The sequence below is a fragment of the Cydia fagiglandana genome, chromosome 1 (assembly GCF_963556715.1).
Source record: "Cydia fagiglandana chromosome 1, ilCydFagi1.1, whole genome shotgun sequence".
NCBI classification, from domain to species: Eukaryota; Metazoa; Arthropoda; class Insecta; order Lepidoptera; family Tortricidae; genus Cydia; species Cydia fagiglandana.
Genome location: NC_085932.1, coordinates 27,309,141 through 27,325,484, shown reverse-complemented (window position 1 = coordinate 27,325,484; position 16,344 = coordinate 27,309,141). Strand labels below are relative to the sequence as shown.

At 37.5% G+C, this 16,344-nt stretch overlaps 1 protein-coding gene across 1 annotated transcript in view; it reads left to right on the top strand.

The window, feature by feature from the left end:
- The first annotated feature begins 866 nt into the window (after positions 1 to 866).
- LOC134667178 (trithorax group protein osa) overlaps positions 867 to 16,344 on the top strand; it is a 102,950-nt gene continuing 87,472 nt past the window's right edge. Inside the window, exon 1 of the mRNA XM_063524533.1 lies at positions 867 to 2,097. Coding sequence (XP_063380603.1) covers positions 1,549 to 2,097 — 549 coding nt within the window. The 5' untranslated portion in view covers positions 867 to 1,548. The remainder of the gene's footprint in view (positions 2,098 to 16,344) is intronic.

Sequence of the window (16,344 nt, the reverse complement as noted above, 5' to 3'; positions counted from 1 at the left end):
TTTGCAGGATGCAGTTCGCTGCAAGAGAGAAAGTATTACCATCACAATCTAGCAGGTAAATTCCCCCTGTTTTGCAAGTAACAAAATCGTGAGTTTAGACGAATACCAGGTAGGAGGAAAAGAGAAGAGGAAGGAGTTAGAAGTTAGAGTCTAGAGTTAAGCCACGAAAAGTCTGCAGCGATTTTGATAGCCCTCGCAGTACCAGTGCTATTTATACGTCATAATTTCATAGAAGTTTGACATTTAAAATAATACTTGCACTGCGTGGGCTATCAAATCCGCTGCAGACTTTCCTTAGTCTGACTCTGTCTGCTAAAGGGAGATGGTAATAGCAACATTTAATACTTTCCCACTCTTACTTGCCTCATGTTTTATTCGATTGTAATAAGTATCGATAGGCCATCAATATCAACAATCGATATGTTTTCTGTAATAGAAAACTAACTAACTCCATAGACAAGTGTACTCTAGTGTTAACTTTTTATGTCAATCAAAGCGAAGGCGTTCGTATTTTCAGCCAATTAATAGTAAAGTAAAATCACGATAAAATTAAAAGAAGCTAATAAATCACATTAACTATATATTACGCCTACTAATTTATATAAAAAATATGTTTATTTACTTAAACAATTATTACCTAAAAAGTTAAAAAAGTCTTTTCACAGATAATTCCAGTCAACCTATCAGTGAAGAAAAATGGACGGGTTTGTTCTTATTTCAAGTAATATGTTAGCATTATGATTTTTAGGAAAATATTTTAAAGAATGGAATAAAATCACTTGTATTTTTCCTATATTTATCGCATGTTAGGGCGTGAAGTTAGCAAGAAACATATTGGCGCCAGCGGAACTTGTCACAAGCTAACTGCGCTGAGGTTGGCTACACTGTAGTAACTACGTGGTCGCAAGAGTACGAAAATGTAAACATGCACAAACATTTTTTGATATTTTTCCATTATTGTAGTTATAATAAACAATTTACCCTCTAATGAACTACATTTAAGAAAAATAATTCAAGTGATATATCAAAAATACCTATTTAAGCGAAGTTTCGACATCAATTTATTTTCTGTAACCGTAGTGAATATAGGTGGAAGCGTCGTCAAGCGCTGTAGAAATTTCAAGTCCGTTTAATGGCGGACGCCAATAATTTGGAAGTTTCGTGATTCTATTGTTCTGTTTTCAAGTATTTCAATCGTTTATTGATTCGGGAATGAGTTTTGTTATTAGTGATCGCGCTCAAAGTGTTTCAATCGTGAAAGTGCTATGAAATGTTCTGTTTTAACGTGACAAAAGCGCCTGCTAGCTATGTAACCTTTTCCCTAACCTCGTTTACGCCAATGGAGTAGATATGTGATCGATGTGTGTGCGTCGGTGAACGATTTTTCGTCCGTTTCGCGTTATTTTGTGCGAAGTTATTCGGGTTATTAGTGATGGAAGTGTCCGCGTCGCGGTTTTGCAATCCGACGCCCGATTTCGACGTAACGTAAGCGAGCCGGTCGATCGCTAGAGCCGAGTGTAAGCAGGCGGCCGTCCGCCACCAGCCGACATGGCTGCAACGCAGGCCGAGTCTCAGCGTAGCGATACGAACGTAGATCAGACTCCATCGGAACAGCTCAGTGAATCTCGGAACGCTCTATTACAAAACGGCACCGACAAGTCCGTCGGGCGCGTTCCGCCCGATGGCGTCGTGAACACAAAGAGTAAATCGCCGATGTCAGGCGAGCCGGGGCCGCCACGAGACGGCGGCGACGCGCCCGGTCACGACCGGATCGCAGACCGACCGCCGGGCGATCTGTACGGTCAATATAGGTATCCGGATGGCACGGATCCGTACTACGCGCAGCGGCCGGGATTCGGCGGGAAACCGCGCGGTCCGCCGCCGCAGCAGCGCTTCTTCCCGGGGCAGCCGACATCGCAGGCGCCGGGACCCACGCCGACGCTCAACTCGTTGCTACAGTCGAGTGGTGCGCCGCCACACCGCTACCCTAATAGCTACGAGCAGCCGCCGGCGGGCTACGGGCCTGGGCCTGGTTGGCCTCCGCCGCGGCCCATGCCTCCCTATAATCCTCAAGCTAATCCCTATAGGAATTCAACGGTGAGTCAATCAAAAACTAAAGTATAGTATGTAATTTTCTTCTGTAGTTCTGTACAAACTTAGAAACAGCTCTCACCTTAGTGAGAACTCTTGTACTAACTCACTTAATATATGTGAAGATTAAGATTTAAATAATAATAACACACATATCAAACAATCAAAGTACAAAGAAAAAGTTACCTAAGTAGGAAATGTCAGGCACCCACATGTGCTTTTATTGTCAGAAAAATAATGATTATAAACTCAAATAAAAAAAAACATCAAACATTAAAATCATTCTACTCTTTGTATAGTTGAGTTCCAAAATATTACAAGCCTCTAAGATATTTTTGGAATATTGGCATTGTAAAGATGCTTGTAAACTCAGTCTTACCTAATTGGTGCACTCTATGAACATTTTCTGCTGCTGTGGTACGGTCAGCCAAGAAAGTGGTCTACCACTTTTCGATTCTATCAATCAGATGATAAGAGTTGAAAAGTGGTAGACTACTTTCATGGCTCACTGTACAACAGAAAAGGTTGTGATGGTATAAAAGAAATTTTATTACTGAGGCCCTAAAAATATCAGGATTAACAAACAACATGGTGAAGGAAGAGTCAACCAATCCTCTTTTCTGCTTTTAGGTATCATATGTAGTGATTTTTTTTAATCACTTGCTTACTTTAGGCTACTGTTTATTTTCCTATGACTACTACACCTAAGTTACCAAAATATGATCTATGAAATCCTTCCCGACAACTATTTGAGATAGATTATAACTTCTCTTCTTCTTTTTAGTTGTGCACTCTTGACAGAGTGGTTGTGGTCATGTCATGGTCGATTTCTTTGCCACCCCAGCTCTTGCGATCCGTTGCCGTGTAATTAGATGTAGATTATAACTTACAAGCTAGTTAAAGAGTTCCATGTATTGTTTGTATGCCAGTGTTGTTTGCTAAATAATATTTTCAGACACATTGTACATGTTTATAATTTTTACCAATGAGGTAGATAATTTTAGTAATTGCCTATGGATCTTTATACTTGTCAAATATTTCGACTCAAAAAATTTGCTAAATCATGCTTCTTACACAGATCATAGTTTTAAAAGAATGAGTTAATCGGGGAAATCCTGAAGAAATGCCAGGTCAAGAACACCCTAAACTGGCGAGTGTGTATGAGGAATGTTATGAAAGTCAAGGAAGTGAAAGAGGTATGTCAGGATCGTAGCAAGTGGAAATCCGTGGTCTCTGCCTACCCTTCTGGGCATTAGGCGTGATTATATGTATGTATGGATGTATGTATGAGTTGACCATATTCATAAAATTACATGCATCTAAAGACTTGGCAAAAGTAGATGTAACAAAAGTATTGTTTCTAAAATGTAAGATTACATGTGACATGATTCCATATGATGATTAATTACATGAGACAAAATGCTTAAAAGCACATGATATCACTTAAGATAAAAAAAAGATAAAAGATAAAAAATAGTTTATTCAAGTAGGCATATTACAATGCGCTTATGAACGTCAAATAAACCTTTACCGGCTCCAACCGTACACCTCTGCCCCGAGAAGATTTAAATCCCCCCTCAATTGGAGGAGGGTATCCCAATATGGGACCGGCAACAAACTCGGCGGGACACATCTTTTCAAAACATTATTACATCTTATAATTAACATGCATTACGAGTAATTAATACAATTTAAATTACTATAGAATTCATGCAATTATACTCAGTGAGTACATAACTTTATAGAATTTGATATAAAAAATAAACATATATGCACATGAAATCACAAATACGTAGCTCTTTCAGAAAACAAATCAAATCTTACAAAAGGAAAAGAAAATAAAATCAATAGAAGAAATGAGAATACATATTATATGAATCTAACTGATTGTTATGAGATGCTTTCATACAATTTGATGTGCTTTTTTACCTGAGCTGAGTCACCTTTAACTCTACACATAATACAATGTTTTTAATTGCTACTTGTCGTTATTACAGTTTCTGGTTTGGACCATGCATGTTTGTCTGTCAAGTAGTCCTCGACTCTGTAATAAGCCTTCAACATCAATGACTTTTTTAAGTAATTCTTAAGAGCTGGAAAGGGTAATCTTAAAGCATCCTCAGGTAACTTGTTATAAAAATGAATGCATTGCCCAACGAATGACTTCTGTACTTTACGAACACGAAACTTTCTGATAGCAAGCTTATTTTTATTTCTAGTATTATAGTTATGGACATCAGAATTCTTAGTGAAGGAGTCTAGATTCTTAACAACATAAATAATACTATCATATATGTATTGGGAAGCTACAGTTAAAATATTAATTTCTTTAAAAAGTTCTCTTAATGATTCACGCACCCTTAAATTATATATAGAACGAATGGCTCTCTTTTGTAAGACAAATATAGTCTGTATGTCAGCTGCTTTGCCCCAAACCAGAATACCATATGACATTACACTATGAAAATAACTATAATAAACAAGGCGAGCTGTCTCAACATTAGTCAATTGTCTAATTCTCCTCACAGCGTAAGCGGCCGAACTTAATTTGTTTGCTAGTGTTCTTATATGAGGACTCCATTGTAGATTTTTGTCCAATGTTAAACCAAGAAACAGTGCTTTATCTACCATCTCTAAGCATTCATTATTCAAAAGTATCTTAGTATCGACTGGTTTAACATTCGGCAAAGAAAATCGAATGCATTTAGTTTTCTTAGCATTAAGAAGCAAATTGTTCATAGTAAACCAGTTTAGTACATTAACGAGTGTGCTGTTAATTACACTGTAATCGGTAGATTTACGATCAACCTTAAAAAGTAATGATGTGTCATCAGCAAAAAGAACAATTTCACAAAGATTTTCTACTACACATGGCAAATCATTTATATAAACCAAAAACAGGAATGGACCCAAAATAGAACCTTGTGGCACTCCTAATTGGACTACAGTACCGCTAGACCGGGTTTTGTTTACAACAACTGTTTGTGTTCTGTTGCTAAGGTAAGAAGACATAAAGTTTAGGGCATTTACTGACAGACCATAGTGTTCTAATTTCAAAATGAGCGTTCCATGATCCACACAATCAAATGCTTTAGAAAGATCACAAAATATGCCAATTGCATCACAAGAATTTTCCCAAATATCATAAATATGTTTAATAAGTACCGAAGCAGCATCGGTCGTGGAACGGCCCTTTGTGAAACCAAACTGATTGCTTGTGAGTAAAGTATGTCTGTTGAAGTGACCCAGTAGATCATTTAACATTAACTTTTCAAAAACTTTACTTAGTACAGGAAGTATTGATATTGGACGGTAATTAGCCATATCACTCGAATCACCCGATTTAAAAAGAGGTATGACTTTGCTATATTTCATAAGATCTGGAAAGACTCCTTGTGAAATTGAAATATTATAAATTACGGCTAAGTAAGGCGCTATTACGTCCAAGACATGACTAATGACTCTAACGGATGTTCCCCATAAGTCTTCCGTTTTCTTTAAATTGAGTGACTTGAATGTTTTAACAATAATTGCTGAATCTACTAGACTAAACTCAAAGTTAATATTACATTTCTTAACATTAGCACAAAGTAAGGAATGAGCTCGAGACGAAGATGAATGTAGACATTTCGTGGTATTAATAGCTATTTTAGAAAAATAATCTTCGAATGCCGAGGCAACATCGTTGTTTGACATGGTCTGTTGTTTATCCGAGACAATGTTGACTTGACAATCGCGTGATTTACATTTACCAGCTTCCTTATTTATAATATTCCATGTTGTCTTCACTTTGTTGTCCGACACTTTCAGTTTAGAACTTGTATAGTTTGCTTTGGCTGTTAAACACACTCTCTTGAAGATTTTTGAGTAGTTCCTCACATAGTCCAGGAAATCTGTATTTTTGTTCAGCTCTCTCTCACTATAAAGTTCATAAAGCCTTTTTCTACTTTTATAAATGCCTGCAGTAGCCCATTCACTAAACTTTGTTCTAGTTTTTGACCCACTAATAGTTTTCATACTGAAATTTTGATTAAAATGATAAAGAATTACGTTAAAAACATCTTCATACAAATTATTACAGTTGTAATGTGAAAATGGTAACCTACAAAGACTTTTTTGAATTTCATTTTTGAATAATTCCAAGCGACTACTAGTAATGGGTCTATATGTTATTGTTTGTGGAGTATCACGAATATCGCTTAAGAAAACAGCCCTTTGACCGCTATGATCAGAATAAAAACAGTTAAATATTTGCTTATCTATACATTCACAATTACAAAATATATTATCCAGACATGTTGCACTAGTTACCCCTACCCGAGTAGGTTCAAGAAACAAGTTAAATAAATTGAATGATTTAAACAAACACAGCATTTTAACAGTGTTACTAGAGGACTCGAGCAAGTTAACATTAAAATCTCCACAGACTATAACATGTTTTTGGCCCTATAAGTGGTTAATAGGATTGATCTATCTTGATAAAGCCATTAGAAATTATCCTTATTGACAAACAAACATGCCTAATAATTAAGTAATTATAATTTATAAAGTAATCATTGTCTGAATTATCTGGACAGATATTTTTGACTGCACCAAGAGTTAATATAAAGAAAGCCTAGAACCCCATTATTAACAAATGTGTGTTGGTGTCTCTTTTTATTATATTTGGATTTTAATTTACTGTAATTATTATCCTCTTGGGGTTCAATGTCCTAATACTAGTACAAATTACCTACAATGTTTAAATCTTAATTACGGGAATGGAGATGCTTTTGTTTTGTTTTTACAAGCTTTTATTTAGTTTCATTCGTCCTGTTGTCTGTAATCAAATCTTGCAAGTTAAATTTGATCCACTTCCCGGTTTCCGATTGAGCTGAAATTTTGCATCCATGTATAAATCGGATGACAATGCAATATTATGGTACCATCAAGCTGATCTGATGATGGAGACAGGAGGTGGCCATAGGAACACTGTGATGAAACAACGCAACGTAATAGGGGTTTCAGAATTGTCTCAATGAGTATTCGTTGTCTGTCGTAAGAAAAGTACAGTCAGCAATAAAAGCTTGTACCAAAAATTTAATTTTTGTCAATAACTTTTAAATTTTAAAACAAAACAATTTCAACTCTATTTTCTAATACCATTGATTCAAATTTGATAGCCAATTTTCCTTATATGGTGAGCCGCTAAAGGCTCAAATAAATCATGTGTAATTGTGTGTAATATAAAAAATATGAATAGGTATAAAAAAAAAGTTAATTATAAAAAAAAAACAGTGTCAGATTAACCAATAAGCAAAGCAAGATTTAATTATTTTATGTTATCTTATCCATACTATAATGCTAAAGTGTCTGTCTGTCTGTTACCTCTTCATGCTTAAACCGCTGAACCGATTTAGTTGAAATTTGGTATGGAGATAGTTTGAGTCCCGGGGAAGGACATAGGGTAGTTTTTATTCCAGAAATCAGCTTTAAAGGGGGCGAAAAGGGGGAGCAAAGTTTTTATGGAGAATCGATAAAAGCAGATTGGATAATAAATAAAATAAGCTACCCATATTACCAACTCCATGCAGACGAAGTCGCGGGCAAATGCTGAAACTAATAAAAATCATCATTCTTACTTCTGCAGTGTTGTTTATAGCCTCCTAATAAAGATCTGGAAGCGGTTGTTTTGTTTTTAAATATATAACCTTTATTTAGTCAATAAAGTAGTAGGTCTTAGTAGGTTATTTAGTTACGCCCTTATTCATAAAACTTTACGGGAGTTAAATTATGTTTTATCCCTTTCTTACAAATCGTCAGGTGACAAGCAAAAGTCACTAACTAACACCATTGAAATTATTGGACAATAAACCGTGTTACAAGTGTAATAAAGTGCATTGTTACTTAAATTTTTTGATAGTACTTAGTGACTTTTGCTTGTCACCTGACGAAATACAAAGTGAAAATGAGAGATTATTTTTATTAGCTATAAATTGTACAATGGGACTTAATGTAAGTTTTATGATTTACCTCAATTTGTAAAAATCGTCAGTTTAAATCAGTGAGTGATAGTGATAGCTAATTGAGGTTTGTAGCGCGTTTATGAATAAGGGGGTTAGTACTTAATAATTGTTTTTTTACAGGCCTTATACCGGCTGCGTGTGCGTAGACGTGCGTGTGCGCTAAAATGTTTGAGCCGCGCCCGCACACAACACGCAAGTGGTGTGCCGTCTCTCATAAAGATCTGTATATTACAATGCGCACATGCACGTCTCCGCACATGCACCCGGTGTCCGGAGATCTAAACTAATAGCATGATTTTTCCTCTTTTTTTGCCCGAAATTAATATATGTATCACTTAATTGTTTGCTGATTCTAGGAAAATAGTAAAAAAAAATATAATTTCGATTTTCACTGCGAATTTGCGAAATCACTGTTAGAAGTAGAATTGGCTAAATCATATTATGTAAATATGTAATATTCAGTAATAGATAATTGATTTTTTTACTACCATTAGAAAGGTACACTATTTGTGATATACCTATGATAAAGTTTTTATATGTAAAATAATAACAAACCCCGAAAACACCGTTCAAAATCACATACTAAAAATTATCAACATCTGGATTTTTCCAAGTTTTCCGACTTATCGTTTTAAAACCAATGTAATTTTTATAAATTAAAAATATTGCGTAAATTTAACCCTTAAATCATCACCCTACTACTTGGTATACAGGTGCGTTCAAGAACGTAAGCCTTTTTTATCTGTTATGTAGCTGTCTAATGCTTTGAAGACATTTGGCAACACTATGCATTTAAGGGTTAAAAGTGCAAAACGCAGAAAGATTTCAAACTGTTCTGGAAACATTCTCCATATTTAAGGGATGTTTCTATTATGAAAAGTTTAAAAAAATATGGAAACTTTCTATCCAACCTTAAGTAACTGTGATTTAAACGGTGAATCATTTTGGAAATATGGTGTGTCAAATTGTTGATAGAAGAATCAATGCTCGACTTCTTTGCAAAAAAAAATGTTTCTTTTAAGGGTCCATCATACAGGTGCGTTTTGCCGGTGGCGCGAGAGCGGGGCGCGCCGCTTTTACATATAAAATGCTCACGCCGCGCTCACGCCCCGCCCGGAAAACGTGCCTGTGTGACGGAACCTTTAATTTATTTGCTGTACGTGTGGTATTGATGCGGGTGGCGAAAAACTGAAAGAAATGAAGAACCGTAAAACCTCCCAAGGTTCAAAAAACATTTTTTTTCATTTTCCGACGGGGCACCCCCTTATTTTGTTACACTTATAATGCTGATAAAATACACCAAGTTTCGTAATTTTATCTCAACTACAAGGGGTTGCTCAACCACTTTGAAAATTTTGTATGTTGTATGAAAACCAAAAAAAACAAGTATTTATTATTCAGAATTTTATTGAAGTATCTGTTTTCACATTATTTGCACATGTGATTTATAAGTTTTTAAGTAGAAAAACATTTTTATTTCTATATTTTATAATTTTTCAAAAGTAAGATTTTTAGAATTTCACCTAAAAAGATCTCTAAGGAGGTTAGGAGGTTAAGCATGTGTACATGACTACATGTGAATGTACACGTGATTTTTTGTCAGTAGGTTTAAGAATTCCTAATTATTTTTTATTTACAAGGTTATTGAGAGGTTTAAGATAGTTCATACATGAGTCCTTCAATGTAAATGACGATTGTGTTTTTTGAACATAGGATGCGGTTTTTGTTAAAAATAATGATCTCTGATAATGAAAGTAGGTATGTACCTACACGGTATTTCACTTTCAAAAACTGTTCTATTGTGATATCTGCCAGTGACGGCGTGTCGAGAGGAAGCAAACAAGAAAAACACCGCGAAGGAATAATAACGCGGTCCGTCGCTGCGGGTTGGTGAGATATAAAAACGAAAGCGCACGGCGATAGTGAAAGTTTGATGTGTAGGCAAATATTACTCGCTTCCAGGCGGAGATTTGTGCGTTCGCCTCTCGGTTCCGAAATGCGATAAAGCTTGCCGAAAAGCGCGGATACACCGGCGTTTCGCAGGCTCCTCTCTTTGCACATACATTATGTAGCCAACACCGGTGGGACGTGTGTTTGACGGAGCCAGGCTGAATGGAGGAGGCCTTGACATCTGACATGTGTACACATCCAGCTCGGCTTGGGAGATGAAAGGGATATCTTTTTTGTTTAGTTCCTCGTTGTAACCTGCCAGCATCGTTGCCTGATTCATTTGAATACCCAGCGTGGAATACGGAAATTGTTTTTCTTTTTCTGTAGTTTCTTTCCTCGTATTTTTCAATGGTATATATATATACTCTCCCGGCCGATTTCGACCACGGCGACTGTTTCAACTCTATGGTAAGTATGTTCGTAGTGGCTTGTCAGATGTGTGCTAGCTGCATCTAATAAGTTCGGTTTCAAACAACCTACCTACATATCAAAGGAAAGGTTGATGTTTAGTAGGGAAAGATTATGATTGACATAACACCTACTCGTATTCTTCGGTTGAGTTTTCTTGAAACCTTATAACTATCGCAATTCCGTAAATAAAAATTCCAAAGGCAGTCAGTTGTAAACAAAGTTGTACGGATATTCGCAAAAGCTATTTCAAGTTGAAATCCTACGACTGGATCGAACAGCTATAACAGCCGGCCATAAAACAATGCATCGAGCACGTGTTTACACTTTCGAGTTCACATTCAAGGTCGTACGCATTTGTAAAGGATGTGCCCGTGTAGGTTGGCCGGTGAACAAATACCGGTTACGTAACGTTGTCCCACTTCCCACGGTAATGGATTATCTTCTGACACTTGCGGCGAGCTATCGACGTCGTTTGGAGTTTGGGGAAAGTCAATTTTGCATATTATACATACGACACGATGCTTAAAATAAATATGATGTGCACCTTAACGTGAAAACATGATGGCAATCTAGGAAGGGGAAGTACAATGGTGCTTATTATAGATAGGATTTCCCCTTTTACATGAAACAAGAGGCTAGCAGTCACGTCCATGCTGTACAGGGAAAGATCTGATTCAAAAGGGTCCATGTCTCATACGCCTTAAGGCCTGTGCTCACCGGATGCGTGTGCGTGACGTGCACGTGTGCGTGCGGCGTTGTAGTATACAGATTCTTATGAGAGACGGCACACCGCTTGCGTTACGTGTGCGTGTGCGGCTCCAACATTTTAGCGCACGCACACGCACACGTCACGCACACGCAAGCCGGCGGCACAGGCCTTTAACCTTCACAATAATAAAAAATAAAAAAGCGGCCATGTGCGAGTCGGACTCGCCCATGAAGGGTTCCGTAGCAGCAAGCAACATAATAAAATTGCGGTTTACGATTTATGATGGATTAAAAAAACTACTTACTAGATCTCGTTCAAACCAATTTTTGGTGGAATTTTGAATGGTAATGTCTTCGAGCAACACGGAAGGGAGGCGGCATTCGCACTATTTCCCCTCTGCCGAGGTACAAGATTAGCGCGTCAATTTAATCTAACGCGGGTAATAAAACTAGTTGCACTTGGATTTTTCACTAGACCGAGTCCAGACGCGCACGTGAACACTGCTGCACAAAAATGCCTGTTTGCTCGGTTTTTTGTTATAAAAAGAGGTCGGGGACATCAAATTTACAAAAAGAAAGTGTTACATTTCACATGTAATATTTTTTTTTACATATCATACGTTTAATTACATTTAAATACAATTATTATATTTTAGTCTCAAGTAATTGTTGGATTTATCGATTTTGCTCGCTCTGTACAAATTGCGGATCGCTCGAGCGACAAATCCGACTTCTCATCTCTTAGAATACAATGACATACTTCAACGAAAATGTGTTAGTGTGCGTGTTGTGACACTAGTCACTCGTCCGTACACAAAAAGAGATCGAGGTTTGCAAGATTTGTCTTTGACGTGTGTCATTTTCTATGTATTTGTGTCGTCATTACAGAGGGCCTACCGCAAACCACGTGCGACGTGTTGCCTCCCTGTCACACTTACGTATGAATTTACAAGTGCCATAGAGAGGCAACACGTCGAACGTGGTTCGCGGTAGGGCCTTTGATTGGATTTTGTATGTAAGTGTGTGAGAAGTGCGACTGTGTGCACCTTCCCCCCGCGAAAAATGGCAGAATGATTTGTACGGTGAGATATCGCTTGGGCCCCTCCCTTCCGACGTGTCGGAAGCCGGTGTTGCTCGAAGGGTAATGTACATCATATATTTTTTTTTTAGTTTTAATCATTTTCTTATTTTAGAAGTTACGGAGGGGGGGGGGGACACAGTTTACCACTTTGAAAGTGTCTCTCGCGCAAACTATTCAGTTTATGTATGGGTTTGATGAAAAACCCCCAAAATTTATTGTTTTTGTGTGAAAATCTTAATGCGGTTCACAGAATACATCTACTTACCAAGCTTCAACAGTATAGTCCTTATAGTTTCGGAAAAAAGTGTCTGTGACATACGGACGGACAGACAGACAGACATGACGAATCCATAAGGGTTCCGTTTTTTGCCATTGGCTACGGAACCCTAACCACAGAAAAAAAATTAAACAAAATCATCACCATGTACCGTGGGTATGAACCTGTTTACTAAGTGTTGATGATTATGATGAGTACCTAAATTTTCTGAGAAAAATATGTCAAGTAAGTAGATAGTTTATATTATTAGAAATAATGTTTATGTTAAATGTATTTAAAATTTGCATTTGCATATATTTGTTAACGACATGTTAACTGGTGTAAACTGGTTATATGAATAAATGACTTATGACTTTGTTTACATACCTACCTATTGATGGGATCACTATTATACAGAAAAGGTAATAACGGTAAATTGGTTTGTTGACACTATTTTCAATATCCACCGTTCCAAACTCGCAGTAGTTCTCGCATCTAATGGCTCACAGTAGTTTACAATTACCATTTTATAGAAAGCTATTCAAATAATACCCTATTCTCCTGTGCACGTGGATGGCTAAAACAAATTAAAGCGATACGAAGTTATAAATTGCATTCCATTAGGTAAAATTTAGGTCAAATGCTCTTTGCTTGTCTATTTGGGATAAATTGTTGGTACTATTTTGGTTGTACACTCTGTAGAGTCAGCATTAAGCACCCTGGATTACTTTTCCAAATGGGGATATACATAAGTATATCTCCGCAGTTCGATTTTATAATATCTACTACAGTTGCAGTCTAATTCTTCTAAAGAGATTTATCGCTCCCTTTTAGATAATGGTAGGAACTTCTTCAGATTCAGATTCTGTCGATAGTTGATATGAGGCTGTGACTATAGTTCGTTTTTTTTAGCATTAGAAAGAACTCCACAGAAGTAAGCGTACAGTTTTTATCAGGCTCTTTAATTGTTAATAATTATTGAATTATCTAAATGTAGCACGGTTAGTACATATAATTTACTTCAAATTATTACCGCTAAAAGTGCCGGATTTGGAACCACAAGCTTACTTCTGCGAAGTTCTTTCTAATGCTAAAAAAACGAACTATAGTAAATTCATAGATTCATGGGGTAAAATCCACATGGGTGATTGTATCTTTTCTTGAATAAATTGCGACCACACTGCTCTTTCGGAATTCCAGTGTCTCGGATGTGAAGGCGCATTGTCATTGAAATCGCTATGACGTTACGCTGATTATTTATGAATGGGCAAGCATTGTAGAATTAGTAATTTATCTCGGCATGTCGTTTACTCACAATCGTGTTAGATAGTTGTCGATAAGGAGACACGTGGTTGCGAGGTCGACGACCCTACATACTCGTGTTCGCCGACAGCTCGGTAATAATAATAAAATGTTTCCGTGCGACTGGTTCAAGGGCGAGCCGCTGATATCGGCGCCTGCTATATTTAGATTTAGCTGTGTATTGTGGATATGTATTGCTACACTTGTCTTATGTTTTAACACGCTCGTTTCTCGTCTCTACCTATTTTCGCGCACATATGTTTTACCGAACGTTTCGATCCAAAGCCTGATGACAACGACTGCTTATATGGCACACCATTGACAGGTGTAAATAATGTATTCCCACCTGTTTCTCGCTTCATATGCCGTGCCAGCAGCGACAGTATATCATTCGACATAAGCGTCGGATCTACGTATATATTAGTAGTCTCGGCTTACCCAGTTAGAATTAGCTCGTCGTAGAAGTGATCGATTTCCTATTCTCTCGTATTTAGGGCTATACGTGGTGCGTAGTGCAGCCGGAGTAAATTTCGCTCTCGCTTTCGTATCGCAATAGAGGCAGTGTGTACATGAAAACGAGATGAATGGGCCGACGGAGACCGTTCGTTCCGAGTCCGTGATGTGGATTTCGTAAAATCAATGCGAACCGTCTCGGGCCCGCGTGCGGCCGATAATCGTGTCATTGTGTTGTGCTTGGATAATGGGGACGGCCCCGATCGTCTACCGCAACTACGAGGGGTCGCTGACCGTTTAACTGCTTTAATGTGTTAAAATTTCACTTGCTTCATACCGAGACTGATTGATATTCCATGGTTAATAAGAGGGTTTATTTTGGTTGGAGTAACACCTCAGCAGGTGTACAACTCATGAAAAGATTGGTTGACAAAAAATGTATGTACGATCACGAAACAAGGCGACGGCTCTCAATACTACCGCATCCGAGTGTTGTTGTGCAGCATCTGTAATGATGTCACTTCTGTGAACATTAAAGTATCCAAGATGAAGCACCTTGCATCATCGTGATTCGTGTCGGCGGAGTGAGACGTCACTGGCACGTCACACGCCTGCATTCATTCATACAATATGTTGAATGTTGTAATGGGGTCGTTAAACCGACCTGACGTCACATAATTGCCGGCTCCCTTCGCCACTCGCCAGTTGAAATCAAAACGACGGATTAATAACAAAACAACGAGGGAGGCCTTTGTAGGTCAAGCACATTATCAATACCAACTATTGTTTAATTAACGTGATAAGAACAAACTGTTCGTCATGTCGATGACAAAACAGGGTATTAATATATGTTGTAAACAAATCATTAATGAACTAAGTATTTTATTTACCTACTTGAACGTAATGAAATGTACTATGAATGTGATGCAATGATTTCCGTTCCAATGACAGGGTAATGTCTATTCTGATTTCTAGCTCGAAGCCTAAGCGACGAGTACAAAATAGTGTGTTATTAGGTCAGCCTTCTATTATTATCTCAATACGACCTACAATCTACAATTCAAGTCGCAGTGAAATGCTAATCAGTAACCGAGCTAACATTGCGTTACCGCTTTCGTCAAAAGATGTAATAGTTAGGGAGGCGAGGTAGCTAAATGGCGTAATTCAACGGCGCCGTCGAGACCTATCAAAATCGAAAGATAAAATAATTTCGAAAAGAAAAGCTCGTATGGCAAAAACCATTTTAGCGGTGGGTTTGGCGTGTACGGTTTTTCAAAAATGTTAAAAAAAACAGTTACTTGGGCATTCTCGAGCGCGTCAGATATTCATACTACGTATGCCCCGAGTGCCTCTGATAACAACGGTATACTAATCTGCCGGTTTGCGTGGTGGGGGTAGGCATATAAAGTAGTCAAAAATGCAAAAAAAAAAAAAAATTTACTCGAGCGCGTCAGATTTTCGGAAGGGGTGTTAAGTAGGCCCCAAGGAAGCTTCCTTTAAAAAAACTGACGATTTCGGCCTGACGATAAGTTACGATGAATTTTTGAAAATGCAAAAATAAAAAGTTTTTTTGAAATACTCGAGCGCGTCAGATTTTCATAGGGGAGGTTTATCTCGGTATCCTGAAAGCATATTTTTTTAATCTGACAAAAATGTTGGTGGGTTCTCTTAATCTGACCGAAAAAGGTTTTTTGGTTTGGTTTGGTTTCTTTTTTTTCCTTTCTTATGTAAAGAGACCTTTTTTGTGTAAAATAAAATTACCTTTTTTGTTTATTTAAACTTTTTTTTTGTAAAATGTATCGTTCGCGACTTATATGCCGCAACGCGTTCTTAGGAAGACGAAATGGCTCCTCCACACTTCCGGTCATGCGGAAACCGGCAGATTTTGTATTTTTAGTAAGTTTTAGATTATATTCTTCAAAATAAAAAATAAAAAAATCGCGCTCGAGAATGCCGGATTAACGTTTTTTTTTTACAAGTTCGCGACCCTATTAACTCGACGGCGTCAAGGACTTATCGTCAGATTAGTTAAATTTAGTCTTTAAACACTAAAATCAACCCCCAATATCTTAATCTGACGCGCTCGA